This window comes from Dreissena polymorpha, unplaced genomic scaffold (genome assembly GCF_020536995.1).
Source record: "Dreissena polymorpha isolate Duluth1 unplaced genomic scaffold, UMN_Dpol_1.0 chrUn028, whole genome shotgun sequence".
NCBI lineage: Eukaryota > Metazoa > Mollusca > Bivalvia > Myida > Dreissenidae > Dreissena > Dreissena polymorpha.
Genome location: NW_026273342.1, coordinates 292,082 through 319,660, shown reverse-complemented (window position 1 = coordinate 319,660; position 27,579 = coordinate 292,082). Strand labels below are relative to the sequence as shown.

Genomic DNA, 27,579 nt, shown 5'->3' with positions numbered 1-27,579 from the left:
TATAGTGTCATGAGCAGAGGGATATTGTTTAATTATCCAGCCACAAACATTTGCTGTACTCCGTCAGTCAGTATTGAAATTGTTCATGAAAGACTGAATAGGCTACAGAAAAATTTGCCAGTTTGCTATAAATAACAGTATGACTTAAATTCCCTTCAATTCAATTTCTCGAAAAGTATTGTTCTTACTTGTTCCATTTATAAAAACAAAAACAATTGTAAATCAAAACTTTTTCTGCGAAGTCCTTTTTAGTGGGCAATTGCCAGTCTGGTCAGTAGATACCTTATGCGACCACAAAACCTTGTCTTAATATTGTAAATGAGCATTGATCTAATTCAAACATGTGGGTACACAATAATATTATCTTTTTTTTATCAACAAGGTAATTGGCAAGAACCTTATAGAAATAAAACTTTAATAATAATAATTATAATAACATATATATTTGGAACAGATCGATGTTAGGATTAAACTCCAATATGCAGGCGATTTTATTATTGTATCTGTGTTTTCAGTTTCAAATGTCAAATTCATGTTATGTTTTTTTTTACACTGTGCTTTTAAAATACAGATCTACCCATGTTGTTCAATATGCGGTACGCTGGGCTGCAGCTACCGTAACCATAAACCTTCACTTATTAATACCTCGGCCACACGTACTGTTACAGTTCTCAATATGGTCATATCGACAACGACGCTTTCATGATATCGCATGATAATAGGGTGTAGTATTCTTATAAAACTATTTGCGATATGTTTATGATTGCTCAATGAACTTGGAACTTTTCACAAATACCTATGAACACATTTTAGGTGTTGGCTCATATTATACCTAAAGGAGGGTGAAACGCGCCCTCTTTGTGATTTGCATCGCACCCGGGTGCGTTTATTAGGATAAAGACGGTATGAAGTTTATTTCAAAAACTATAAATGGGATTCAACCATTAAAAATTGGATTTGTCCAACATATGCATTTGTAGTGAACGTAGTCTTAATATTAATAGGTCTAATGTGTGGTAAATATGTTAGGGTAAAGGATAAAAATTGTCCATTGCTGAGCAAATTTTATATGCTCATTTGCATTTTTGATTCCAATTAAAACTGCATTAATCTTGGCATTTATCTGCCTATACAAGGTTAATGTTATATTATAGGTATGGTTTTCAATTCAAAAGAACATTGAAAATCAAACCTGTGGTATATTGTAACTATATATACCATATATCAGGTGAACAATGCTATTTTCATAAACGTGATAATTCTGTCTCATGGGTTAATATGTTGTTCCTAATACGACAACGTATCATCTTGGAAAGAAGAAAAGATGAAGATGAGGTTTTGTTGCTGCCACCTGCTATCAGATGATTTTATTATTTGACTGATAATCATATTTAGTGCTCTGTTTAGATGGTAAATTACTTCTTTTATAAGGTAAATCAATAAATTCCAGCACATTGTATTCCCAGTTGGAATAGCATTCCTCATAAATTTTTCATAAACGGCATACCAGAAGTCATACCAGAAGTGACACCATGTATCATATAGAATCCATATTTGCCAGGCAGGTAAATATGCCAATATTGTTTGATCTTTAAAACACTTTCAGTGCTGGAACCGAATTTTGAAGGCCTTTGCAAACAGTTTGGATCCAGATGATCTGTTAGCTCTTCTTATAGAATTCTTTGAAAAAAAATCGAAGAAAATGCTAATTTTAGAAATTAAGCAGACAACATTTTAGCAGACAACAAATTTCCCAGCATGCAAAGGGTTAAAACAGTAACTTACTTAGGCCATAGAAAATAAATAACTAGATTCTTATTTAAATTTTGGGGAAAATTGGGGCGGGTGGGTGGGTTTTATTTTTTACTTTTTATTAAATATGTCGGACCTATGTATTAAGTAATGAAATGTTCACGAATTTGTTAGTTTATATGCATAATGCCTATATGTATGTATGTATGTATGTATGTATGTATGTATGTATGTATGTATGTAAAATTATATAGAATAAAAGAAATACATTATCAAAATTTGACTATTGTGTTTTATTTTAACCTTTTAATATAATGTTTAACATATTCTGACATTCAATAAAACATTGACTACACCAAGTATTAAAGAAAATACAAATTGGTAACAGAACTCTTTACATTATTTTTAGCTCCACGGGCCAGAGGCCAGCAGGGCTTATGTCATGGTCCTGTGTCCGTCATGCGTGCGTCCGTGCGTGCGTTAACTTTTCCTTAAAACATCTTCTTCTCCTAAACTACTGGTCCAATTCTGATGAAATTTCACAGGAATGTTCCTGGGGTGAACCTCTTTCAAATTTGTTCAAATTATGCCCCTGGGGTCAAATTTGACCCTGCCCCAAGGGTCACAAAAATGAAAATTTGCTTATATAAGGCCTATTTTGTGAAAACTTTCAAAATATCCTCGTCCATAATCATTGGGCCTAGGGCTATCAAATTTGGTATGTAAAGACATCTAATAGTCCTCTACCAAATTTCTCCAAATTATGCCCCTGGGGTCAAATTTGATCCTGCCCTGGGGGTCACAAAATTGAACATTTGCTTATATAAGGCCTATTTTGTGAAAACTTTCAAAATCATCTCGTCCGTAACCATTGGGCCTAGGGCTATCAAATTTGGTATGTAGAGACATCTAATAGTCCTCTACCAAATTTCTTCAAATTATGCCCCTGGGGTCAAATTTGACCCTGCCCCGGGGGTCAAAAAATTGAACATATGCTTATATATGGCCTATTTTGTGAAAACTTTCAAAATCTTCTCGTCCATAACCATTGGGCCTAGAGCTATCAAATTTGGTATGTAGAGACATCTAATAGTCCTCTACTAATACTCTACTACAAATTTCTTCAAGTTATGCCCCTGTCATCAAATTTGACCCTGTCCCGGGGGTCACAAAATTGAACATCTGCTTATATAAGGCCTATTTTGTGAAAACTTTCAATATCTTCACGTCCATAACCATTGGGCCTATGGCTATCAAATTTGGTATGTAGAGACATCTAGTAGTCCTCTACCAAATTTCTTCAAATTATGCCCCTGGGGTCAAATTTGACCCTGCACCGGGGGTCACAAAATTGAACATATGCTTATATAAGGCCTATTTTGTGAAAACTTTCAAAAACCCCTCGTCCATAACCATTGGGCCTAGGGCTATCAAATTTGGTATGTAGAGACATTTAACAGTCCTCTACCAAATTTGTTCAAATTATGCCCCTGGGGTCAAATTTGACCCTGCCCCGGGGGTCACAAAATTGAACATATGCTTATATAAGGCCTATTTTGTGAAAACTTTCAAAATCTTCTTGTCCATAACCATTTGGCCTAAGGCTAAACAATTTAGTATGTAGAGACATCTTACAGTCCTCTACCAAATTTCTTCAAATTATGCCCCTGGGGTCAAATTTGACCCTGCCCCTGGGTCACAGAATTGATCATATGCTTATATAGGGTCTATTTTGTGAAAAATTTTCAAATCTTTCTGTCCATAACCATTGGGCCTAGGTCTTCCAAATTTGGTATGTAGTGACATCTTATAGTCCTCTACCAAGTTTTTTCAAATTATGCCCCTGGGGTCAATTTGACCCTGCCCGAGGGTCACAAAATTGAACATATGCTTATATAAGGCTAAGCTATTTTGTGAAAACTTTAAAAATATTCTTGTCCATAACTGTATCGCATAGGGCTACCAAATTTGGTATGTAGTGACATGTAATAGTTCTCTTCTTAGTTTGTTCCAATTATGCCCCTGGGGTCAAATTTGAAACTGCCCCGGCGGTCACAAAATTGAATAGATGCTTATAAAGGTCTTATTTTTTGAAAACTTTTAAAATCTTCTTGTCCATAAACATTGGGGGTAGGGCTACCAAATTTGGTATGTAGTGACATCTTATAGTCCTCTACCCAGTTTGTTCAAATTATGCCCCTGGGGTCAAGTTTGACCTTGTCCCGAGGGTCACAAAATTGAACATATGCTTATATAAGGCCTATTGTGGGAAAACTTTCAAAAATCTTCTTGTCCATAACCGTATGGCATAGGGCTACCAAATTTGGTATGCAGTGACATGTTATAGTTCTCTTCTTAGTTTGTTCAAATGATGCCCCTGGGGTCAAATTTGAAACTGCCCCGGGGGTCACAAAATTGAATATATGCTTATAAAGGGCTTATTTTGGCTCGATTGGTCATTGTCGGCTTGGGTACTACTTACATGTACCCTCCTCCGATGTCATAAAACGCGCTACCGATTACTGTAAAACGATATTGTTTATCTTAAACAAACTTCTCTGTTAAAAAACTGCTTCAACATGCTTTTTGTGTATGAGTTTCGATAACATAGATGCCATTTAACAAAAAATTTGACATACATGTGAACATAATTAGTTAAAAAGAACAGCCGACAACGACCGATTTAGCGTTCAAATTCCCAGGTACGCTTTAGTGTATTTACCGTACCTGGGGTACATGTAAGTATACTCAAGAGTACCCGAGGTACTTGTAAGTAGTACCCGAGCCGACAATGACCAATCGAGCCTTATTTTGTGAAAACTTTAAAAACTTCTTTTCCATAACCATTGGGTGTAGGGCTACCAAATTTGGTATGTAGTGACATCTTATAGTTCTCTACCAAGTTTGTTCAAATTATGCCCCTGGGGTCAAATTTGACCCTGCCCCGAGGGTCACAAAATTGAACATACACTTATATAAGGCCTATTTTGTGAAAACTTTAAAAATCTTTTTGTTCATAAACATTGGGCCTTGTGCTACCAAATTTGGTATGTAGTGAAATCTTATAGTTCTCTACCAAGTTTGTTTAAATTATGCCCCTGGGGTCAAATTTGACCCTGCCCCAGGGGATCAAAAAATGGAACATATGCTTATATAAGGCTTATTTTGTGAAAACTTCAAAAATCTTTCTGTCCATAACCATTCGGCCTAGGGCTACACAATTTGGTATGTAGTGACATTGTATAGTCCTCCACTTAGTTTGTTCAAATTATGCCCCAAGAGTCAAATTTGACCCTGCCCTCGGGGCCACAAAATAGATTATATGTTTATATAGTGCCTATTTTGTGAAAACTTAAAAAATTCTTTTGTCCTTAACCATAAGGCATAGGGCTACCAAATTTGGCTCGAAGTGACATCTAACAGTTCCCTACCAAGTTTGTTCAAATTATGCCCCTGGGGTCAAATTTGACCCTGCCTGGGGGGTCACAAAACTGAACATACGCTTATATGGGGCCTATTTTGTGAAAACTTTAAAAATCTTCTTGTCCATAACCATTGGGCCCAGGGCTACCAAATTGGTATGTAGTGACATCTAATAAATCTCTACCAAATTTGTTCAAATAATGCCTCTGGGGTAAACTTTGACCCTGCCCTGGGGGGTCACAAAATTGAATTAACGCTCATTAAGCGCCTATTTTGTGAAAACTTTAAAAATCTTCTTGTTGAAAACCATTCAGACTATGGTTACCAAATTTGGTATGCAGTAACATCTTATAGTCCTCTACCAAGTTTGTTCAAATTATGCCCTTTGGGTCAAATTTGACGCTGACCCGCGGGTCACAATATTGAACATTATATACGCTTATATCTTGCTTATTTTGTGAAAACTTTTAAAATGTTCTTGTCCTTAATTCTAGGACCTAGGGCTACCATATTTTGTATGTACATGTAGTGAGATATAGTAGTCCTCTACAGAGTTTGCTGAAATTATGCCCCTGGGGTTAAATTTGACCAAGCCCAGGGGGTCACAAAAGTGTACATGTGCTTAAATAGGGCCTATATTTAAATATTTGCACATGCAGAGAATATTTGTTTCAGTTTTTTTTCAGCAGTTGAGCGATACAGGGCCATCATGGCCCTCTTGTTTCAGTACGACTAGATATTATTGATTAAAACATGGTATGCATGGAGATTTATGGAAAGTTTCAGGGTTGTCTCCAATACTAAAGTATATAAAATTTCCTAGACAGCCGACAGCTTGACTAACTAAAACATTGGGTGCCACCTGTGACAATTTTAATTTATTTCGGCCGACTAGGGCACAGACAATTTTCAGGTGGTCAACTTTCAATGGGGCTTGATCATACGAACCACAAATGAACTCATCGTACAGGTCCGCGAGAGTTAAAGTTTCTGCACATTTTGACAACCCATACCAATCTTTTATGGTTGTAACGCTGTTTCTACACCTCAAAATTAAAAACATTTTGTTGTTGTTTTCGCTCAATCACTTAAATTCCAGACGACGCTCGTGCACCGAAAAAAATCAATAATCGTCTCGGAGACATTGAATTGCCGATTCAGACTTCGCAATTTTCATACTCATTCAGTCCTCAGTATTTTGCGGCTCAATTTTTTTTACAGATTTTTTTTCAAAATAAAAAATGTTCGGGCGGGACAATTTTCGATGGGCGGGCAGGGATGAGAATCTAGGAATTTATTTTCTATTGCCTTACTCAGCCAACCTGCGGTGTAACAATTGCATTAAACAAAATACAAAATTTGTTTGTTTCTTTTTGGAAAAATGAAGACTTTCAACATTCATATTCTGTTTGCGTGAATGATTAATGCATGCTTTGATATTTATCATTCTTTTTTTAACTTTGCATTCCACAGCTCTTCGTCACAATCTGTACCTTATGTTAGAATAAAGGACCCTTACAGAAATGAAAAGGTTGCCGCTATGTAGCAGCAATCTTGCGGCTACAAAGCGGCTACCTTTTTTTGTAGCCACAACTACTAGCCAGAAAGTAGCCGCTAGCGGCTACCGTGTGGCGATCTTATGGCTATTAGTAGCCGCTAGCGGCTCTTATAGCCACTAGAGGCTCATTGTAGCAGCTAGCGACTCATAGTAGCCAGAAGATTGCCAGAACATATTCTTGTATAAAAAAAAGTGCAATTGTGAGCCAGATGGTAGCCACAACCAATACTTTAATATTAATCTTGAAAACACAAAAGGCTTATAGTAGCCACTAGTGGCTCTTAGTAGCCAGAACATTTTCTTTGTCAATAGAATGGCACTCGTGAGCCAGAAGGTAGCCACAATTGTAGAATGACATCATATTGTGTATGATGTCATGACATCACTGATGATGTCATCAGACAAAAATTCAAAATGGATGAAGAATCTGACAAACAAAAAGAAGTTATACTGGGGAAGAGTTAAAATCACTGTAAGTAAGTTGTGGTGATTAATACAGTTTCAATTGGTGTATAATAATGAAAAAGCATGTTTTTTTTATAAAAACCTGCACTATTGAAATATTAAATTTGATTGTTCATACCCAAAAAAGGACTCAATAACTTTTACAATCAAAATATTTTGTGAAATGAACATATGAGCCACAATCCACATGGATTGTTGCTCTTAAGATGGTCTACGTTTAAGATTGTTCTAATTGTTTGGGCTCTCTCAATATATAGATCACTTAATTGAGCAAATTAATCAATATTTTGAAAACGTTTAAATGTTCATCTCTGTATAAGAATGTTTTTCTTTAATAAAATGTGTTAAATTAAAATGAATGAAATTTGTTGTTATTAACTAGAGCAAATAATACAATTTTCTCTTAGTAGAAAATGCATTGCTTTGCAAATTATAATTAGGCTAGTCAATCTACAACTATACCTCGAACTAGTTGCAAAAGAATTAATATTGGCCTCTAACATAGCTTACCTATGTTACTTATGAACTATGAAAAAGTTGCAACTTGAGATGGAGGGCTAAATGAGATATTAGCGATTATATTTGGTGAATATCAGGTAAAAAATACCCAACAATTCATGGCACTTATTTTACACCGTAGAGACAACTCTTCAACCTCCGTTATAGTTTGCACGCGCCACAAATGTAAACTAAAGATGTGAGCAAATACTGCGATATGTTATTTCGATAATATCTCAGAAAGATGTCAGAAAAATGGACAAGTGAGTAATATTTGCACATTTTCCATTGATTAAACACTATAATTCATGCTTTATCAACATTATTTGCTATAAAATTGCAAATATACGTTCAAAGACATTGACCTTTTTCGCCGATATTGATTTTATGACAAAGAGCAAATATACATATAAAACCATATTTAAAATGAATCTTGCTTGCATATAGTATAAAAGGAAACATTTGTAGTATTTAAAAAAAAATGCGAGGTAAACTGTTTTATTAAAGAAAATATGTTCGCTTAAATCAATGACGTCACACGGATTTTTTTGGAAGCAAAAAAGTATGGAAGCGTCGAAGTACCATAATGTACATAAAATAACGATTATTTGGTATAAAGATGTTTTTATTTTTTAGCATTATTTATTCATTCCGTGTTAATTTATCCTTTACAGGTAGATGGCATTCCTGGTCCGTGTGTGTTTTCATTGCTCTTCAAGTCGTGGATTTCTAAATCAAAGGAAATACAAGTGAGTTTAAAAAAAAAAACAGTTTTGGTGATTTAATTTATTTTTACCCTGCAGAAAATTGTATTCGCCAAGTACCATACAACTTTTGAAAACATTATGTCAATATAGGGGCACTTAAGATTAATGTCATATGAGACAAATTTCTTCATTATTGAGCAAACAATATTGCTGCAACTGAAAGAATTTCATGATAATTGAAACACATGCAAATATGTGGATATGTGTACAAACTGCTTTTAGATGAATCTGTTATTACACAAATACATATTTTACATTTCAGATGGAGATTCCCAATTCCTTTATACAGGAAAATGTTTGATGTTTTTTTTTTTTTTACTTTTGGAGGGGATTTTTTCTACAAAATGGGGGAAAAATATATACTCTTTTTTTAGTGGAATGGGGCCCCGAAATTGCCATAAAAGAACACTGACCCAGATTAGTTTTCTCGTCTGTATCGGTCATTTAATGTCCGGCTCAGGGCTACAAGAAGCATTATCAACTGTTTATGCTGGAAATGCTTTCACCCACATGATGATGGGAAAGGCTGTTAGTAGAGCAACCAGGGGACACTTTCTTGTCGACAATGCACTTCATGCGCTACTAATTTCAAAATCATTTGGAGTAGACTTACCTTTAGAGAGAAAATCATCTGATGAAATTACAATTTTCCCAAATCAACTGAAGATTCATGAAACAAACAGATGTGATGAGGAACAACCAATGCATTCGGATACAAATCTTATCCTTTCGGAGTTACCAGGCGTGTCTCACAAAGCCAAAATACTAGACCATCTGGATGATCTGTATGTCAAACTTCAAAATCATCAAATATCTAAAGACGATGTGTCCAAAAGTGATAGTTTCAAAGAGATTCAGGAGAACTTGATGGCTGTCAGGATGAAATTGAAGCACAACAAGACATCAGCATTGTGGTTCCAATACATGGATATGGTTTTGATCATTCAACAATTCATAAGAGCCGAAAGGACACGGGATTGGATATTTCGTCTCAAAACACTGAAGGAAATGTTGCCATATTTTGCAGCCTCGGGCCATAATTTGTATTTAAAATCGGCACATATTTACCTACAGAAAATAATTAAACTGGAAGAGGTGAATCCTGATGTTTATCAGCGATTTCTCAATGGATTTCATTGCATTAGACGTAGTGACAGATATTGGGCTGGTTTGTCAACAGATCTAACAATAGAACAAGTGTTAATGAGATCATTGAAAACCTCAGGAGGCTTAACAAGAGGACGGGGTATGACAGAAGAACAAAGAGCGTTGTGGGTTATGTCAATGCCAGCAAACGCCGAAATGAACCATGCAATGCAGCAATTCTCGAAGACTGACTATGAGACTAGTGATCAACATAAAGAAGAGGGAAAGTCAAGGTCCACCAGAGATGAAAGGAATTCTAAAGAAATAGTACGCTTTCTGAATGATCATTCACCGTTTGATGAATCTGACTCAAACTTAAGAAACATTGAAACTTGTGTTACGGCTGACGGAAGAGTGAATGTTGAAACTGCAAATAGGATAGGGCAAGACATCGTTAGCAATGTGACAGGAAAAACAGTGCTGACTTATTCCTTCAAAAGATCAAACAAGCAATAACGATGCGTGATAAAATGTCTCTGAAGGTCAGCGATGGCACAATACAAATAGATCCTCAGCTTCTTTTTCAAAGAATAACTGCAGTGGCTGATAGATATGTGGAAGATCTGTCATCAATATTCAAACACGAGCTATGCAGTATCCCTTCGTCATTGTTTGACAATGATGGATTATCTCGTGTCCCTCAGAAGTCCATGCTGGCTGATGCCATTTGGAAATTGGGCGATTGTTCCAAAACAACAGAACCATCAGGAACAACAGATGATCCCAACGTGTCGTATGTTTTAGACGGCGGCTCTCTTCTGCTGAAGATTCCTTGGTCTAAAAATAGTATGTTCACGTCGATTTGCAAAAAATACTTCAACCATATTTCACAGAGATATCCACATCAATTCACTACTGTGGTTTTCGATGGGTATTCTAACGGACCATCAACTAAGGATATAACACACCATCGTCGAAGTAGAGGCACGATTGACACCAATGTGAACTTCACATTCAATACTCCATTTAGATCGAAGAAGGAATCCTTTCTAAAAAATATGGCTAATAAGCAAGCTTTCATTACATTACTTGGCAAGTATTTGTTAGAAAAAAACGTTAATGTCAGATATGCACCAGCGGATGCTGACAGGCTTATCGTTGAAACCGCTGATATAATAGGGGACGTTTTTGTGATCGGTGAGGATACAGACCTTTTTGTGCTGTTGTGTTATCATGTCAGTGATATATCAAAACATGTTTATTTCAGATCAGAAAAACACAGTACTTCAATGAAATCCCCAAAAGTGCAGGACATGCATAAAACCCAAACTATATTGACAATGCAAATATGCAGTTTGCTACCCTTTTAACACACGTTAACAGGTTGCAACACTACCTCACAGATATTCGGCGTAGGGAAGATATCAGCAGTCAAAAATTTTCGAAATAATAAAACCTTTCAGGAAATTGCATCACGTTTCGTCGTCAGCCAAACAAAGGAGGAAAAAATAGAACTTGGAGAAAAGGCAGTATTATCAGTTCTTGGGGGTGATTTAAATATCACTCTTAACGCTGAACGTTTCAAACGTTTTTCTTCGCAAGTAATGCGAAGTACCACTGTTGTTCAAGTTCAAAGCTTACCTCCAACATCTTCTGCAGCAATATTCCACTCGCTTCGCGTTTACTTCCAGGAACAAAACTGGATATCAACTGCTATTCTCCAACTGGAAGAATGGGGCTGGGTGGTTTTTGATGGAGTTTTAGTGCCAATCAAAACACATTTGTAGTGTATGCTTGTAATATAAACAGATGTTGTTTTTTTTTTTAATACAAATGAAATTGTGACGGTGGGTCTACTAAAACACGATTTTTCGACATTTCCCACCATATTTCAGACTGCAACTTTTTTCCTGTGGTTATTTAGATATTATCCTTAATCAAAATGCAAAAAATATTTATTTTTGTTTAATGCTATTTACGGCTAGATTGACTAGCCTAAATATGGTATTGTAGCTTCATATATGTTCGTGGCTGTCAAGGATTGCTATCATTGGTCAGTACTTGGTAGAATACAATGGTCAGGTCTATATTTAAATAACCCCAAGGGAAAATTGTGAGGAATTGTGCATCTGCTTTGAAGTGTATATATCATGCAAAATTGTTATGCCCCCCTTCGAAGAAGAGGGGGTATATTGTTTTGCTGGATGTCTGTCGGTAGACCAGTTCATTAGCCTTGGACATTAGATGACCCCTATTGAAATTGGGGTCACTAGGTCAAAGGTCAAGGTCACTTTCACAATAGACCATAGCCAAAACTAGTAGCGGCAACATAGCTCGAACAAGTTGCGAGAGCACAGCCATAACTAGTAGCGGCAAGATAGCCGCAACCAGACGGGGCAACAGAGCTGCAACTAGTAGCGGCAACAGAGCTGCAACTAGTAGCGGCAACATAGCCGCAAGCTGCAACTAGTAGCGGCAACCAAGTTGCAACTAGTTGCCAGAGCAGAGTCAGAACTATAGCGGCAACATAGCCAGAACTTGAAGCAGCAACCGAGCCGCAACTAGTAGCCAGAAAGCTCTTTTGCATACGAAAAACTACCGAGCGGCTACAAAGCGGCAACTAGTAGCGGCAACTGAGAAGCAACATTGCGGCAACTTAGTATATTAATACTTTTTAGTTGTTCGCTTGCTGACAACTAAGGTTAGTGGTATGCGTTGCAAATAGGTGTTCTCTTAACTACGCTAAGAACGATAACTACCGCATCAGCCTGTTTATACTTCACCACTAGTACACTGCAGACAGTGAGTGTGTGTATGTTATCAATAGTGTTTAACCCATTTATGCCTAGCGTCTAGAAAAAAGGCCTTGGCAAAAAGCGTAGACCCAGATGAGAAGCCGCATGATGCACCAAATCAGTGGTGTCCCAGATTAGCCTGTGCACACTGATTAGCCTGTGCAATGCGCACAAGCTAATCAAGGACGACACTTTCTGATTTCATGGTGTTTGTCGTTTAAAGAGAGTCTCTGGTACTGGGATGACAATTAATGCATATGCATTAAGTTCTGTTTTCCCGAAATGAAGCTTAAATTATCTTTTCTGTTAAAGATTTGAAAAAAAAATTAAAAGTGATAATAACTTCAAAGTAACCTGGCTAAGAAAGCAAATAAACAAAATCACTTTTAAATCAAATAAACAACTAATGAGTTCTAAAGTTTTACCCTTGTGGCATTTTTAGTAAACGTCTAAAAGGGACCTTTTCACAGTTTGTCATTAAATGCTTAATATTGATAAATGTAAACATTGGATCTTAAAAGCTCCATTAAAAAAACACAAGCATATAAATAAAGAAACAAAAAAAAGTTACACTCAACTGGGCTCGAACCACTGACCCCTGGAAATTTTTTATATTGTATAGACCACTTGGCCATCCGTGCTCATACAATGAGAGATGTATTTCATACTTTATATGAAGCAATCCTCGTAGAATGAAAAAATATAATGACAACAACAGAGCTCTCCAAATAATTAAATCCTTTAATCAATTTTACAAAATGTGAAAAGGTCCCTGAAATGTCTTCAGACTTGCAAATTGAATGAGCTCAATACACTGTCAGATCTTACATCATGAATAGCTTACAGGTTTAGTGGTTGCCTGTTAGCATGGGGCCAGTATATTTAAACCCAGGAAACTCAACTTCAAAAGTTGGTTACAGTTGTGCTAAAAAACAGGGCAACTAGCTTTTTCGAAGCTTTAAACAACACAATCCAATAAATTTACATAGAATACAAATTGGCGACTGTGGATCAATTTATTTGGCTTAGGAAATGTTTCTATTTAGGCTCACAACAAAACATGATGCATTAAAAGTCTGTCATGTCAGCATAATTGTTGCTCAATAATGTATAGAAAATAAATAAAGTATTAGATACACATAACACAACATGTACACGACTCAAGGCTTGTTATTCTTTAGCAAGGCAACGGAAATTCTAAAGATGGTTGCCAGTGCAGCAACCAATTGCAAAAAAAGAGACATATTGTTGTTATAAGTCCCCTACCGGTTTCACCGAAGGGGACTTTTTTTTTCTCTATGTGCGTCTGTGAGTTTGTCACACTTTTATGGATCCTGTGATAACTTTAAAAGTTCTTAATATTTTTTCATGAAACTTGGAACATGGATAGATGGCAATATGGACATAATGCACGTCATTTCATTTTGTTCCTACGTCTAAAATTCTGGTTGCTATGGCAACATATAGACTAGAAATACTGCTGAAAATGGTGTTTTTTTGGATCCTGCGATAACTAAAAGTTCTTAATATTTTTTCACGAAACTTGGAACATGGATAGATGGCAATATGGACATAATGCACGTCATTTCATTGTGTTCCTACGTCAAAAATTCTGGTTGCTATGGCAACAAATAAAAAAAGTATTCTGACAATGGTGGAATTTCTGACAATGGTGGAGCCGGTACTTTCATTGCTTGACAATAGTCTTGTTTTGTCTAAGTTATCTCTATAACATTAATATGAGGATAAACAGTGCACCAACATCTCGACCTGTGCTTTAAGACTTAGGCTAGTATTCCATCTATCCGCATCCGTATCCACATCCGTATCCGCAAAATCATAATGCGGATGCTATATTCCATTTATCCGCATACCTCGAACATATCTTTATTTTTGTATATGGATAAAACTAAAAATTATAATTGAGAGAATTATTATGAAGGACAAGCGTGAATTTAAGTCGATTTAAGGTACAAATCATCATTCTGTCTGTTAAAGAATACAACTGGTAAATACCTGAAACATCTTCTTTTAGTGCCTTGGCTATGCTTTACCAATAATTTGAAGTAAAATCAGAGTCCCGATATGCAGAACTGCGTTGGTTGTATTATAACGGGTAATTTTTCAAGAATTCGATAGTTTTTCAGTTGATTTTTGAGATGACAGCTACTCTCATCGTGCTAAATCCCGTCCGTATCTTGTCCGCATCCGCATTAGAATGCTCACTTGAGTGTTCTTTTGCGGACGCCTTTTGCGCATGCGGATATACGGATGCGGATGTGGATGAATGGAATAAGCGCAGTGCATTTCAACTTGTTCTATTTTTTTGCGGATGCGGATATGCGGATGCGGATACAGACAGATGGAATACCAGCCATACTCTCTATAAATTTGAATGGGTTGTGTTCATTTCAAACTTTTGTTATAAAAAAGCTATAACATAGTTTTGAAAACTGAGTTGCGTCTAAGATTATGCAATAGCAAACAACTTCAGTGCTTCAGCGCTTTGATTTTTAATTCACCTGAGCACAACATGCTTATAGTGAGCTTTTGTGATCGCCTTTGGTCCGTCATTGGTCGTGTGGCGTGCGGTGTCAACATTTTGCCTTGTGAACACGCTAAAGGCCACATTTATTGTCCGATCTTCATGAAACTTGGTCAGAACATTTGTCCCATTGATACCTCGACTGAGTTGGAAACTGGGTCATGCTGGGTCAAAAACTAGGTCAAAAAAAGGAAAAACCTTGTGAACACTGTAGAAGTCACATTTGATGCCAAATCTTCATGTAACTTTTTAAAAATGTTTGTCTAAATGATATGTTGGTTGAGCTCAAAAATGGTTCCGGCCCGTTGAAAAAACATGTCCGCCAGGGGACTGGGCAGTATTCCTTATATGGCTATAGAGAAACCTTGTGAACACTCTATAAGTCACAATTTTTGCCTAATCATCATGAAACTTGGTCTAAACATTGGTTTTATTGATATCTCAAACGAGTTCGAAAATGGTCCAGATCGGTGAAAAACATGGCCACCAGGGGACGCGGGCAGTTTTCTCTATATGTATATAGTGTAAACATGTGAACACTCTAGAAGTCACATTTTTGGTCAAATCTTCATGAAATTTGGTCAGAAGATGTGTTTTTTGGATATAATGGTTTAGTTCGAAAATGGTTTGGATTGGTAAAAAAAACATGGCCGCCAGGGGGGATCATTTTCCTTATATTTATATAGTAAAAAAAGCTTGTGAACACTCTAGAAGTCACATTTTTTGCCTTATCATCATAACTTTTATGCCCCCGAAGGAGGGCATACAGTGATGGGACTGTCCGTCCGTCTGTTCGGCACACTTTGCTTTTAGGTTTCGAAAATGCTCATAACTTCTATGTCGCTTCAGATAGCAATTTAATATTCCGCATGCATGTGTATATGGACAAGGCCTTTCCATACACACACACCCACAAATTTTGATCCCTGTGACTTTGACCTTGAACTTAGGGTCCGCATTTAGGTTTGGAAATCTGCGGTTAGGTTTTGAAAAAAAATTATTACTTCTATCATGCCTTTATAGGGGGCATAAGTCATCCTATGGTGACAGCTCTAGTTTTTCTAAACATCGATATTATAGATATCTCGGACGAGTTCGAAAATGGTCATAATGGGTGGAAAAACATGGCGGCCAGGGGGTGGGGCAGTTTTCTCTATTTGTATATAGTGAAAACATGTGAACAGTTTAGAAGACACAGTTTTTGCCCAATCTTCATGAAATTTGGTCTGAACATATGTTTCCTGGATACGGCAGCTGAGTTCAAAAATGATTTGGATCAGGAAAAAAACATTGCCACCGGGGAAGGGGGGGGGGGCTTTTTCCTTATATTATATAGTAAACAAGAAATATCTTTTAAAAATAAGATATAAGTCGTTGATTGTGGTTGGAGTTGGTGAAAGGTAAAGAGTTCAATGAATGAGATCAAAGATAGCGAATATCTTTTTATGTGCAGTTCTTAGCTGCATCACACGCAGTACGGGATGTTACGCGGAGTTTTTGCGGCTTATTTTACATTATTACATATTGCTGGTCATAAACCTATAGATACAAAACAGAAAACCAAAAGAAGAATGGAAGTGAAATTTAAACATATGAGTCAATCAGCCACACAAGAAGTATCCATACATATTTTAAATATTTATATGCGCGTATGTTCTTCGAACAAACCTGTTTTAGTGGTTTGTCGGGCATTGCTATTTGATTCAATTATTGAAAGTATCGATAATCATCGTGCTCATGCTAAATACATTAGTCAATATGGTGGAATATTTCTTGTTAAATTAATAAAAAAAAATTATTTATCATGGTTTTGTTGAAAACACATTAAGAATCTCTTTATGATATACCATAATTATATCGCTGAAGATCTTCATTTAACATATATCTGGTCTAAAGACTTTTACATGTTAAATGTTCAATTTCGAAAGCAATTTAAAATGGTTTGGCCAAAACAAATATCAGGATAGGGAAAAACAATACTTTTATGAACTTAAATATACTAGTACACAGACAGGAATTTGGAAGTAATTACTAAATATGAGAACATAGCCTTTAAGTACAAACGCCCAGAGCGATGGCAATCCTCTGAAAATAAAAGGTGCATGCACAAACTGTATTGATGTTGAGAGTTGAGTGTAAAACTGTTCTATCTATCAAGCCTTTTCATTAGAGATAGAATTGTTTCATGCTGAACACGCAGTAAAACAGTGTTACAAAGACGCGTTCATGCTTCCAATGTTTTGGTGGTATGCTCAAATCAGCCAATGGCATAAATGAAGTAATGAAGTATATTCATTCGTGTCTAGCCACGGAAAATTTTATTTGAATTTTATTACACTCTTACAAAGGTCAGGTAAGGTCAAAAGTAATGTTAAACAGCTACGCCGAAAAAGCTTGTGAACACTCTAGTTTCCTGATTTTCAGGCAGTTTTGTCTGAGCTTTTCTCTTCCTTCCTGCTGGTTTACCACTTCCAGACATTTTGTGATGCTTTTGTTATATAACTAAGAAATATCTCTGCAGATTAATGTAGATTTTTTAATTTCGATTGTTTCTGTAGGTTTAAGCCTTGGAATCCAAGGCCAGAAAGGAAATGATCTCAGAACTTTCTATTTATAGAATGGGCAGTAACTCTTACTCAGGAATTTGAGAGAACTATTTATTCATCAACATACTAGTATGCTCAAGATACTCTCCCTGAAAGGGTCCACATTTCTGCTTAAATAAACTGGGTTGTATTGTTTAAAACAATAACCCACATTATCAAAGATTTGTGTTTTAAAACGGATTTATTGATTTTTTACTTGGAAATATAATTGCAAGGCGAGTCTGAAATAGTTCATGTTTGTTTATAAACAAGGCTCTCAGGGTGTGGTAGTTTTTTAGCTCGACTATTTTATATGTAATATATATAGTGGAGCTATCCTACTCATCCCGGCGTCGGCGTTTCAGTTTCTGTTAGCGTTAGCATGCAAATGTTAAAGTTTTCGTTCTACCCCAATTATTTTCATTGTCCCTTGACATATTGCTTGTATATTTTGCATACTTGTTTACCAACATGACCCCAACCTATAAACAAGAGCAGACAACTCTATCAAGCATTTTGTCATAATTAGGGCCCCTTTTCCACTTAGAATGTGCAGCAAAAGTTAAAGTTTTCGTACTACCCCATTTATTTTCATTGTCCCTTGACATATTGCTTTCATATTTTGCATACGTAATTACCAACATCACCCCAACCTATAAACAAGAGCAGACTCTATCAAGCATTTGTCATAATTATTGCCCCTTTTATACTTAGAATATGCATATTATTGATAAATCTATGTTAAAGTTTGCGTACTACCCCAAATATTTCCTATATCCTTTGACATATTGCTTTTAAATGTTGCATACTTGTTGACCAACATGACCCCAACCTATAAACAAGAGCGGACCACTGTATCAAGCATTTTTACATAATTATGGCCCCTTTTACACTTAGATAATTGAACATTTTGCTTAAATTGCCATAACTTCTTTATTTATGATCACATTTTATTATTACTTTGACAAAACAACACTTACCTGAATACCACAATGGATTCCACCCAAACAATACCCCACGCCCTTACCCAGAATCCCTCCCCATCCCCGCCCAACCTCCCTCCCCCCAAAAAACATCATTTAATAAATTACCCCACCCCACATTATACCCCCCTCTGGTCCCCCCCCTACCCCCCCCCCCCGATTTTTTTTTTTTAACATCATCTTATAAATTACCACACCCCACATTATACCTCCCTCTCACCCCCCCTACCCCCCACCCCCCAATTTTTTTTTATTTTTCATTTTTATTTTTATTTTTGAAAGATGGTCTTATAAATGACCCCACCCCACATTATACCCCCTCTCAACCTCCCCCTCAAAAAAAATAATGTTTTTTCTCCTTTTTTTATTTTTGAAAGATCGTCTAATAAATTATTGAATATGAACAATTTCCCCATGATGGCTTACGTTATAATGTCAAGCACTTAAATAGTCGAGCAAAGTGTCCTCTGACAGCTCTTGTTTATGTCTACAGTTGTTTATAGTGAAACATTGTGAATACTTTCAGTCACATTTTTAGTTTAATCTGAATGACACTTGCTGAGTGCAAATGTTGTTATCATGTCTTGATTTAGTTTACTCAATTAGTTTTAATAATATCATCTTCAAACATAGTGACAATCTTTATGAGCATAATATTTTTTGCTCATGGTGAATTTTTGTGATCACCTTTTTTCAATTGTCTGTTTTCCGTTGTGCGTCATGAATATTTGCCCCGTTAACACTGTAGCAGCTACATTTATTGTCAGATCTTCATGAAACTTTGTCAGAAGATTTGTCCCAATGATATATTGGACGAGTTAAAAAATCAGGTCTGTTGAAAAACATCGCCGCCAGGGGGCTATTTGTTGTTCATTCTTCATGAAACTTGGTTAGAACATTTGTTCCATTGATATCTTGGGCTGCAAAAAACAGGTCATTTCTTTTTATCTCAGGTGTGCGACTTTGGGCCTTTCAGGTCCTCTTGTTAATTGATTCTAGTTAGTTTTATAGTGATCTGATGTTCAAACATTCAATAATTGCATTATGAGTCTGTCCCTGAATGCATTCGTTTGATATGATTGTGTCCCTTATTCAACATAACGAACCTCATGTCAGTGTCAGTGAATACTATCATTAGATTTTTGACATCTTATAAATGTAAATATAATTTTGTTTAATGTTTATGGCCTTTATTTGTTTCTTATGCATAATGCAGACAGATTTGTCTAGTATCTAACGCCTGAGGGGACAATTTCAGCTGTAAACTTTATATGTTTATTTTTTATTTTATTGCGAAAAAATACACAGCCAAGAAATTGGACATTGATTGGTTGTTCTTGATGAGGTATTTAGCATCAATGATTATACTCTTTCCCAAATCCACCTACATGTTCCAGCCAGTTGTGCCATCTAAGATTGACGACCTGTGTGTTTGCTTTTTTCTGGTCTCACCAGTCTTCACGAAGGATATGAGCTTATGAGGAGGGTGGTTTCCTCTTTCCTTCTTGCGCTCTCGTTCCAGCCAGTCAGCCAGCTCTCTGAGTACTGAGTCGTGCCTCCATCGGTACCTCCCCTGTGTCAGTGCTGTAGAGCAGGATAACAGCACATGTTCTAGTGTGCCGATTCTGTCGCACAGACTGCATTTGGGATCTTTTGCGAGTCCCCATCAGCATAGGTTGGCTGGAGATGGTAGAAGGTCATAGACAGACCTGAGGAGGAACCAAAATCTCAATGGCTCGTATTTCCAGATTTCTCCCCTGGTCAACTTCCTGTCTGTGGTGTTCCACATGGTCCATGTTCCCTGCGCCCCCATCTCAACTGCCCTAGCCTGTCTTGCGCTCTCCTCCTCTCTTCTGACCTCTGACTGTATCATTGCTCGTCTCTCCTTCTGGTCTGATCTGCTCCACAATATGGTCTTGGTTGCGCCGATCCCTTGACGTCCAACGGCAGTCACTCCGACAATGTGCTTGAGGTTGCTCTCTGCCTGGCTCACAGACTCTGTCGCTGACCACTTTTTGCTAGTATGGGTTTCAATCCCTGCTTCCCAAATACACTCATCCGGAGAATCAGCACAAGTCTTGTCTTTGCAATTTTGAACTCTTCTACCAATGAAGATAGTGGGAGCTGCAGCTTGTTGGTCTTCCGGTAGAGTCCAATCCTTGTGAAACTTGGCGGTACTCCGAGCCACTTTCTGAGGTTCCTGCTGGTAGTCCTCTGGACTGTCGTAATAGCAACCTCGTACAGCATCAGTGGCCAGAGTAGTCTTGGGAGCAATGCATGCTGGTACAACCAGGCTTTGAACTTCCCGTGTAGTCCACAGCGATCAATCTTCTTGAGGCCATCTTCTACCTGTTGCTTGAGCTTCTTGGCATTGTCTCGATCTTGTAGACTTGCGTCAAACCATTTCCCAAGGCACTTTTTTGGGCTTTTCAATATGGACTGGATCTCCTCATTCTGTATGTGGAGCTTGAATCTTTCTGTTGTCTGTCCCTTCTTAATGACGAGAGCTCTGGATTTGACTGCCTTGAACTTCATTCATCCCCATGAAGTGACGTCTGTTAGGGCTGTCAGCATCCACCTAGCTTAGATATGCGTTGTAGTCGACAATGTGAGGTCGTCCATAAAACCTCTGCAAGATAGGAGATAGATTCCCGATGCCGTCTTTGAACCTCTCGTCTCGCGTTGAGCCGCGTTTATCAGAAGGTTCATCCCCATAATGAAAAGAACCACAGAAACAGTGCATCCTGTCACGATTCCCTTTTCCAGCTTTTGCCATCTAGTTAGCTGGTCACCTACCGCAAACCGTAGCCGGATGCCATCCATGTAGCTGGTGATGATCTTCTGTACGTGGCCATCTACATGGTAGTGCTGGAGGGCTGTGTAGATCAGCTGGTGTGGAATGGATCTATATGCGTTGGCTAAGTCAAGCCAGACAATGGTAAGGTCCTTCCTGCCTTCTTTCGCCTCACGGATGAGCTGTGTGATTGCGCTGGTGTGCTCCACACAGCCAGAGAAACCAGGAACTCACCCTTTCTGAACTGAAGTGTTAATGTACTTGTTTCAAGTCAAGAAAGATGTCAGACGCCTTGCAAGAATAGCAAAGAATATTTTTTTCTCAACGTTTAGCATTGAGATCGTTCGGAACTGGTTGACTGTCTTGGAGTTCTTCTCCTTTGGTGCAAATACTCCCTCTGCTTCCTTCCATGCGTCTGGAATCTCCCCCTTCCTCCATACAACCCTAAGAAGCCTCCACAACCGCTTTAGAAGTAATGGGCACATCTTGTATACTTTATACGGGATGGCGTTGGGTCTGGGCGCTGAAGCGCTTCTTGCTTTCCTGATGGTATCCTTTACTTCCCCTAGTGTTGGTTCCGAGACATCTAATGCCTTCTCTGGTTCCTTAGCTGGGTCTATTCGTTCACAGTCCCCTCGCAGTTCCTCTCGATTGGGGTCAGAGTGTGTAGAATGGAGATATCTTTCAACCTCTGCAAGTGGTGCTTCTAACTTCCCTGACTGTTCTTTGTCGAGTAAGGATCTTGCAAACTTGTATGGGTTGGCTGTGAATGCTGCTCTCTTCTTTACCCTTTCCCTGGCTTTCCTTCATGTGTTTTCGGCTTTCCGTAGTGACATCAGCTCTGACCGTAGTGTTTGCCAGAGTTGCGTTAATCCAGTCCTTTCCGTAGGTGAACTGGTTTGGTATCTTGAGGTCAGCTGTCTGAGTTCGTGTCTCAGATTCTGTATACGGGTCTGCCGTCTGTTAGGTTTTGGAGGTTCTTTTCGTGCAACACCCTCTTCAACATTCAAACCTCTTCCTCCCTACCGAGTAGATAAGGGTGGTGAGGGTGGTGAGTTTCCGATTCACTGGTCCTTGCAAGGATGTTTCGAGGATGATGTCGAGATCCTCGTCGAGTTGTTTCCATGATTTCTTGTCGGACGCCTTGGGCCACATGATCCTTTCTTTCCTGGTTCTAGTGGCAGCATCTTGCATTGGTCTATCCGGAACAGTCGCCTGGTCTGCATCTTGGGCTCCTTGTGTCTGAAGTAGCTCAAGAAGGGGCTCGTCTTCCACTTCTGGTTCCCGGAAGACATCATGTGCTGTCTCATTGACGGAGAGTTCCCCAGTACTGTGGGTTGAATCCAGACTGGGGTACTCCTGCGTCTCACTAGCCACACCAGCTAAGCGCTGTCGTTGTGACCTCACACTTTGGCAACCAGACTTTCCTTGGTGGATGCATAGACCGTGTTGGTTTTTACACACCTTTCCACGATTGCAGGTGACTGTTCCATTTTTCTGTAAGTGCAACATTATTTGCATTTTTTTAATAACAATAAGAAAAGCTTCTGTGTACAACTCCTCCTACATTTTGCAGGTGATTTTCGTTAACTTAAACAATTTTTTTTTTTCTAAAATCGTCCTAAATGTTTATAAACAATTCACACTTAACCATAACATAAACATGATTCTATAATTGAAAGTATCTGATTGTTTACAACTATTTTCTATTCTTTTAAAGGGACTGTCAACCACAAACGACATCGTGATTTTTTAATCAACATAAACTAATAATTGTAAAAAAAAACGTATTTTTAGAACTTTTCATTTTTCGTCGTTTGTTGTTGACGGTCCCTTTAAAGGTTCATGTTTCAAGCATTGTATATTTAAAGTGATTTCAAGGAATGATTTATAAGTTACAGTTATAAGATTATTTGTATGCTTCCTTTGTATTCTAGAACAAAAAAATTGATGGTTGCATTTTCCTTTCATAGCTGAGGCAATTTTGTTTAGTTTTTCATTTTTCAACATTTAATTTTATATGACCCCAAAGCTCATAATACATTTAATAATGCTTTGATCAAACATTCAATTTATTTGCTGTAGTGGATTTAATGCTGTTTGGTTAAGTGTGAAAATTGAATTGACCACATGCTCAAGTACCACTTCTGAATTAAGCTGTCCATTTTAAATAAAGTCTTACTCAACAAAAGGGTCAGTAATGAAGGGTCATTCTGTTTACTCAAAACATTTCACCTTTGATCTGTCAGATATTGTAAAGGTATTTAAAATACCCGTTATGTTTTGATCACTTTAATATGCCATCTTTTAACATGACCACCTGTTTATTTCAAATGATTACCATGACAACAGCAGGTGATGGCCCCTTAATCTCTCAATCTCCTATCTCTATATCATTTAGAGATATTTCCATAATAGTGACTTGTATTGACCCTTAAACCTTGTCAAGCAAGCTAATATTCACCTGCCCTGGGCCTTTGTGCCATGGAAGAAAATCCCAAGTTATCTTACAAATGATAGGTTACTGCTCAATAATTCATGTTTCAAGTCATACGATTTGATAACTTTATGATGTGGTGCATGTGCCTGATGTTTGAAAGATTTGTACAGCTTCCTGTGTTGTCTTTTGAAATTACTACCTTTGGTTACTTGCTTGCGTTGCCTATTGGCCCAGAAAAGCTTACAAAGTCATGTGGAAAATCTGATCATTAAGTACAGTCCTGTAGTAACACATGACAGGATGGTGTGTATTTTGCACTGAATGCTTTTTTTATATTTGTTCATACAAATTAAGCCCGGGAGATGTACCTTATGATGGTGAAAGTTTTTAAAGGAAAGGTAACCAAAGACACAAAAATGATTCAGGCCATGCTCTGTAAAGGGGGGTTTAACGCATGTGTATAAAGTGTCGTCCCAGATTAGCCTGTGCAGTCTGCAAAGGCTGATTGACGACACTTTTGGCCATAAGTAGAATTTTGCTAAAAAGAGACCCTGTAAATGAAAATAATGATTAAAGCTGAAAGCGTCATCCCTGTTTAACCTGTGTAGACTGCACAGGCTAACCTGTGTAGACTGCACAGGCTAATCTTGGTCGGCACTTTATGCACATGCATTGAACCCCTTTTTCACAGAGAACAGTGTATTTTATTTAATGGACACGTTTTACAACAAAAGAAAGGCCTCCCTGCTGGGGACAGCATCAATACTCACTTATATTACCTGGTTTATATTACAGGCCACGAGAGAGGCAGAATTGATTTTTGTGACTAATTGTGAAGAAATGTCAATTAAACAAGCATTATATCTGTTAATTTCATATTTCAGAACAACACGCTCATATTATTGATCAAGACAAGCCATATGGAGGTTTTTATGGCATAAGGTCTAGAAGTACTGATAGATTATAAATAGAGAGTATGTTGATATAGGACTAAATGACAGCTTCAACTTACATTTGCCTTAGGCTCCGTTGTCCTGGATTCAGAAAGGTTTGCCAATATTTTAATCCCAAATGTGGCTTGAATATGAATGCCAATTGATAGGAATTCTTCTGTTAAAAGCGTTGTAAGGTTATGGAAGTCTTATATGCATCTTTAGCAAGCAATTCATTGAAATACTAATAAAAAACAGGCCAAGTCAAGCTTTCCCAGAATAGAAGATAGGTCATTCACAATCAACATAAAATAATAATCAACATTATTGTCACTATTATTATCAACATTAGTTATGTTATATAACCTGTCAGCATAAGGCTATCTACTTCAAGATTTTGTGCAAGTAGCAATTAGTATGATATAGACAGGGTGCAGCAAAAAACCTGTCCACATGTTGCAGATTCAATTAAGATAGTATCAATGCATGCATTGCTGGAAGGTATGTTTAAAAACACAAGTAGGTCATCAGTGCTAGCAGCAGATGGTTGTCACCTTGAGGCTGTCATTGGTCCACGCTATGATGAGTAGTAGTTTTGTACTTAGGTGTGATTACAGATTAATTAATATTAACACCATGATGCTTTGAACATTTAATGCAATTTCTAAAAGGAAATGAAAGTTTCCCTATTTATAAGCTTTATTGCAGAGGTTTTTCTAGCCTTTTTGGAAAATGGAGTCTGGTCAAATATTGATTTTTGAAATCGATAAAATGGCAAATTTTGGAATTTGAAAACAACAAAATGGACCGAATTTATTTTAGACTATGGATTCTTTTATCAACAAATATTGACAAAGAAGGCCAGTAAAAATAAGATAAATGATAGTTATATATTTTGTTTGATGTATTATGAAATAAAATTGCAATAAAATAATCGTTAGAAACTTCTTTCTAAAAAATCAAAAAAAATCACAATGTTTGTTAATGGGATCAGGTCAGTTTGCTTTGAGATCTGATCTGTTTTACAGCTTTATTTAATAGCCGAAAAACTCCTGTCTTGATGAATTGAATTTTGTCAAGGACAAAAATATTAAATATTATTTTTGTTTTGTTTTAAAGGCATTATGTTATTTATCGTAATATAAAGTCAAATATGTATTTGACTTTGAATAAAAATTATTTATTTTGGGATTTTAACAGTTTTAATTCATGGTAACTTATTATGGAAACAGCAATATTATGTATTTATGTATTTTGGAAACATAACTTGATAAAAAATTAAGAGTAAATATTTGCAGTCAATAAAGTTTATTTTTCAGTATTTTATGGCAGGTGACATGACTTGATGATGTATAAAGAACCATACAAATGTCAAAATCATTTTTTTTTATCTCAACAGATATGTTGCACTCTCAAATGAAAAACATTTTTAAGAAATCTGATTTTTTAAAACAGGATGTATAATAGTTTCACCCTTGGCGGGTGGGCGGCGTCCACAGCAGTGTCCGCTTTCTAATTCAAATAATTTTCCCTCGATCTTCACCAAACTTGGTCAGAAGTTGTGTCTAGACAATATCTAGGTCAAGTTCGAATATGGGTCATGTGGGGTCAAAAACTAGGTCACGTGGTCACTTAGTGCATTTCAAGGATTAAGCATAATCTCTGCTTTCTAATTGAAGTAGTTTTCACCCGATCTTCACCAAATTTGGTCATAAGTTGTGTCTAGATGATATGTAGGTCAAGTTCAAATATGGGTCATGCCGGGTCAATAACAAGGTCATGAGGTTACTTAGTGCATTTCAAGCATTTAGCATGGTGTCCGCTCTCTTATTGAAGTAGTTTTCATCTGATCTTCACCTAATTTGGTCAGAAGTTGTGTCGAGATGATATGTAGGTCAAGTTGTTATGGGTCATGCCGGGTCAAAAACGAGGTCACGAGGTCACATAGTGCATTTCAAGCATTTAGCATGGTGTCCGCTCTCTAATTGAAGTAGTTTTCATCTGATCTTTACCAAATTTAGTCAGATGTTACATCTAAATGATATCTAGGTCAAGTTTAAATATGGGTCATGCCGGGTCAATAACTAGGTCTCGAGGTCCTTTAGTGCATTTCAAGCATTGAGCATGGTGTCCAAAACCTTCGAACGGGCGTATCTTGTGACAGTTTGGCACTCTTGTTTTAGGTTACGATGTTAAAAGACCATGGTGTTAATATGATTGTTTTAATATATTAGTCAGTGAATGTGTCCTGTGTCGTAATGAAAATGTGATCATATATGTCACAGCCTGACCCACAGATGGCAGCCTGGAAATTCTCTCACCTTGGTGTAAAAATATTTATATTACCTTTTTAATAGGATTTGCAAGCTGACTAGTGGCACCATATTGCCAGCATGTGATGCCCGACCAGCAGGTGCCAAATCTGGCCCCTTTTATGGGGCACACTTTCAGGCTATGAAACGTGTGACTGGAGATGTTATCATGTCCCTAACCGGAGGCAGTCACTTAAACTGTTGACTTTTCACACATTCTGATGAAATCATGCTCAAATAAAATTGATGGGTGCTGTGTTAAAATGGCCAAAGTATGGTGTCACATCATCAGTACTGGTACATCTGTCGAAAGTTGTTCTTTGTCATGTAAAACAGACTCGTGCATTGGGGTCTTTATGTAATTCAATACAGAGTTTAAGTTGTAAGGTTCACCAATTTGGGAGCCATGTAAGGATATAAAAAGCCTGTGAAACTTGTTTTTGTCTTCTTCATTGAAGAAGTAAAGTTGTTTTTCAAAGTGCTAATTGTGTTTGTGGGTATCGGAAGTATGACTAAGTGTCATTTTCATACAAAAGCATTCAGATATTTTATTTTACAATCACATTGTTTTTGGTGGTTAAACTGGATGTATAGTAGAAGTGATAAAGTTTACTTTGAAGTGTGAATGCTTTTAAGCTGTCAAT

The 27,579-nt window shown here is 37.2% G+C and overlaps 1 protein-coding gene across 5 annotated transcripts in view; it reads left to right on the top strand.

Moving 5' to 3' along the window:
- The window catches only part of LOC127863698 (TNF receptor-associated factor 4-like), a 70,728-nt gene that overhangs the window by 5,073 nt on the left and 38,076 nt on the right, over positions 1-27,579 (top strand). Inside the window, exon 1 of one of the 5 annotated variants that reach the window (XM_052403310.1) lies at positions 7,110-7,205. The exons of 3 other annotated variants lie outside the window; for them this stretch is intronic. In XM_052403310.1, the coding sequence (XP_052259270.1) occupies positions 7,110-7,205 (96 nt within the window). Of the gene's footprint in view, positions 1-7,109; positions 7,206-27,579 lie in introns of those variants that run through there. One more of the 5 variants, XM_052403313.1, reaches the window with a different exon arrangement.